General features: G+C 42.4%; 1 protein-coding gene across 1 annotated transcript in view; it reads left to right on the forward strand.

Annotated features, from left to right (window-relative positions):
• The window catches only part of LOC123974752 (adenosine receptor A1-like), a 2,673-nt gene extending 1,041 nt beyond the window's left edge, over positions 1-1,632 (forward strand). The window contains exon 2 of the mRNA XM_046055637.1: positions 831-1,632. Within this exon, the coding sequence (XP_045911593.1) occupies positions 831-1,632 (802 nt within the window). The remainder of the gene's footprint in view (positions 1-830) is intronic.
• Positions 1,633-3,068: the final 1,436 nt, after the last annotated feature.

Raw genomic sequence — 3,068 nt, forward strand, 5'->3', positions numbered from 1 at the left:
TTTTAGTTTATGATTTAGTTTGTATTTCTAATTTCAGTCCCCACACTCCCTGTTGTTAAAATCTGCATCTGATATCAGCAGACTGGGTCACAAGGTGTGAATGACAGTCTTCTTGCTGTGCTTCAGACTCAGAACTTACTTAACACATACATCCCTAATCAATTCTAAAGACATGGCAGCTGTGACAGGCGGGCTAAATTGCAGCATTTTGTTTTCGCTTCAGGCTACACATTAGCAAAGGTCAGGATTTTGTAATGCTGTTTCCCTTACAATTACGACATTCGTAAATTTCAACCATTAGTAATCCTAAAGGGATCAATTGTTGCTATTCACACTTTACAACATGCGCTGGATCTAATAACAGTTTTCATCCCTGCCTCTAGGCAAGTATCACGCTGAGTTTCTCTCTCAGGATAGCTGTGATAAGATTTTAGAGCCCCTGCACCTTTTAACGTTATCTACTTCCTGCTTCTTATCCACAAAACACTATAAACAATAAAAAAGTAAAAGTACTGAGCTCTAATAAATTCGAAATATTGAGGAAATTAAAAAAACAATAATTACATTTTGACCTGAACAAAAGAAGCAGCAGTGCTGCAAAGGTTTATTGATGAGGGTTTGCCGGTACTTGCTCAAGTAGAAGTATGTGCTGCTGTGTGTAAAGTGTGAAGAGACGTTGCATTTTAAATGATATATCTCTCTTATGAATCACACCTTTTTTCAATTCAAGGACACTGCCTAAATGAAAAATGAAGTAAATTCAAAAGCACGGCTGCCCTGACAGCGCTGTGAGAGAAAGTGCTGACGTGACGTGTTTTTTGCTCCTGCAGGTACAAGCGAGTGGTGACCCCTCGGCGAGCGGGGCTGGCAGTGGTGATATGCTGGATGGTGGCTTTCATCGTGGGACTCACGCCCATGTTTGGCTGGAACAACCTGAGTCGCCTCCAGCAGAACGGCTCCATCAGCTCTGACCTCATTATCACCTGCCAGTTTGAAAACGTCATCAGCATGGACTACATGGTCTATTTCAACTTCTTCGGCTGGGTGCTGCCGCCGCTGCTGCTCATGCTGGTCATTTATGCAGAGATCTTCTACATGATCCACAAGCAACTTAACAATAAGAAGTTCACCACCAGTCACTCAGACCCCAACAAGTACTATGATAAGGAGCTGAATCTTGCTAAATCGCTGGCTCTGGTTCTTTTTCTCTTTGCCATCAGCTGGCTCCCCCTCCACATCATCAACTGCATCACACTATTCTACCCTGAGTGCGAGAAGCCCATAGTCCTTCTCTACATCGCCATCCTGCTCACCCACGGCAACTCTGCTGTCAACCCAATCGTCTACGCATTCCGCATTAAGAAGTTCCGCACGGCATTCAGGAAAATCTGGCAGCATTATCTCTGCTGCAAGGACACACCAGCTCTGGAGATTCAGCCCAGTGACAAGAAAGAGATGCCCAATCCAGAGCCACTGCAGGCAACATCACCGCAGCCCCTCCAGAAGAACATCCTAAAATCTGATCCAACACAACAGCAGTTGCCTCCAACTGAGCAGCAGCAGGACCTGAGGACCGAACAACTACAGCAACCTAAAGAACATCCGCCCTTACTGGAGCAGAATGTAGTTTAAGCCAAGGAACGGTGGCTGGCTGGGAAAGTAATGATCAGTGCATGAGCATTGGTTCTCTCCTTATCTGAATATGGTCTGAAGAGGAGCATGAAGTGCTACGATGCTGTAGTAACTGAGGCTACTTGGATCTGGAAGATCATTTATCTTTACTCGGGAAAAGTGGATTTACTGAAAGTTTGGTCGGAGCAAAAAAAAAAAGGCAAAAAGGACCTCTGTTAACTTGCAATAATGGAAGTCTTTTTGACAGTGACAGTCTATCTTAGTTACAGACTGAAAGCATTAAGCTTTAATGTTTTGTTCATCATGGCTGGTTGGTGTGAACATTACAAAATGTGCAATATGAGTTATTGTAGTTGGTCAGTATCAGATTCATCAAATGTTACAACCTTCTATAGGAGGAAAGTTTAATACGTTCAATAGAGCAGGTTGATCTTGTAATACTGTGTGTATGTTTAAACTGACAGTGGCTGAAGAATGTGAATGTAATATTAATGTAAATAAGGTACTATATCAGCACACCTTTGGTCACTCATCTCTTGTTCAGGGTCGCAATTGCACAACACTGGTGGAGCAAGTGGCACTATGCGAGAGATTTTGAGAGGTGGTGTGTGCATGCTGATGGAAGGGTTAATAATCCCCCAACTCTTCTCCACTGGAGTCCCTCAGTGATCAAGCAGCACCGATCCATTACAGAAGAGATGGACAGAGATAAGAGACAAGCAGCTGGAGGGAACGGGAGGTTTAACCTTTTAGAAGCTGCATGTGGGAGACTCGAGGCTACAGGACATCGTGGAGGAGAAAGGCAAGATGCACTTAAAGCTGATGTCTGTCCTGCATCCCTGCCAGCTGGTTGTGGGAGCGTTTTTTCTTTTTTTCCCCTACATGGACCGATAATAACCTTATCACAACTTACCACTAGACACAGTGCCTGGCCTTATTCAGTATTTTAAGTATGGAATGGACTAGAAAAGACAACCTGAAGATTGTGAGTATCTTTACTACTGTAAGCTCAATATTTTGCATGTTGCCAAATTGGGGCATCTGTAGATTACTGATTAAACTATGTTCAATGCCGCTGACATACAGTCCCCTCCAAAAGTATTGGAACGGTAAGGCAAATTCCTTTTGTTTTTGTTGTTCACTGAAGACATTTGGGTTTAAGATCAAAAGATGAGAATGAGACAAGAATTAAGAATTTCAGCTTTTATTTCCTGGTATTCACATCTAGATGTGTTAAACAACTTAGGACATATTACCGTTTGTATTCGACCACAGAATTCTCAGGTGAGCAAAAGTAATGGAACAAATAATCTTATAACATTTAAAATAACATTTAATTTAATTTAATTTATTTGGTGGCATAAACCTTGCTTGCAATAACTGCCTCAAGCCTGCGACCCAACGACATCACCAAACTGTTGCATTCTTCATTTGTG

This window comes from Micropterus dolomieu, linkage group LG08 (genome assembly GCF_021292245.1).
Source record: "Micropterus dolomieu isolate WLL.071019.BEF.003 ecotype Adirondacks linkage group LG08, ASM2129224v1, whole genome shotgun sequence".
Classification (NCBI taxonomy): Eukaryota; Metazoa; Chordata; class Actinopteri; order Centrarchiformes; family Centrarchidae; genus Micropterus; species Micropterus dolomieu.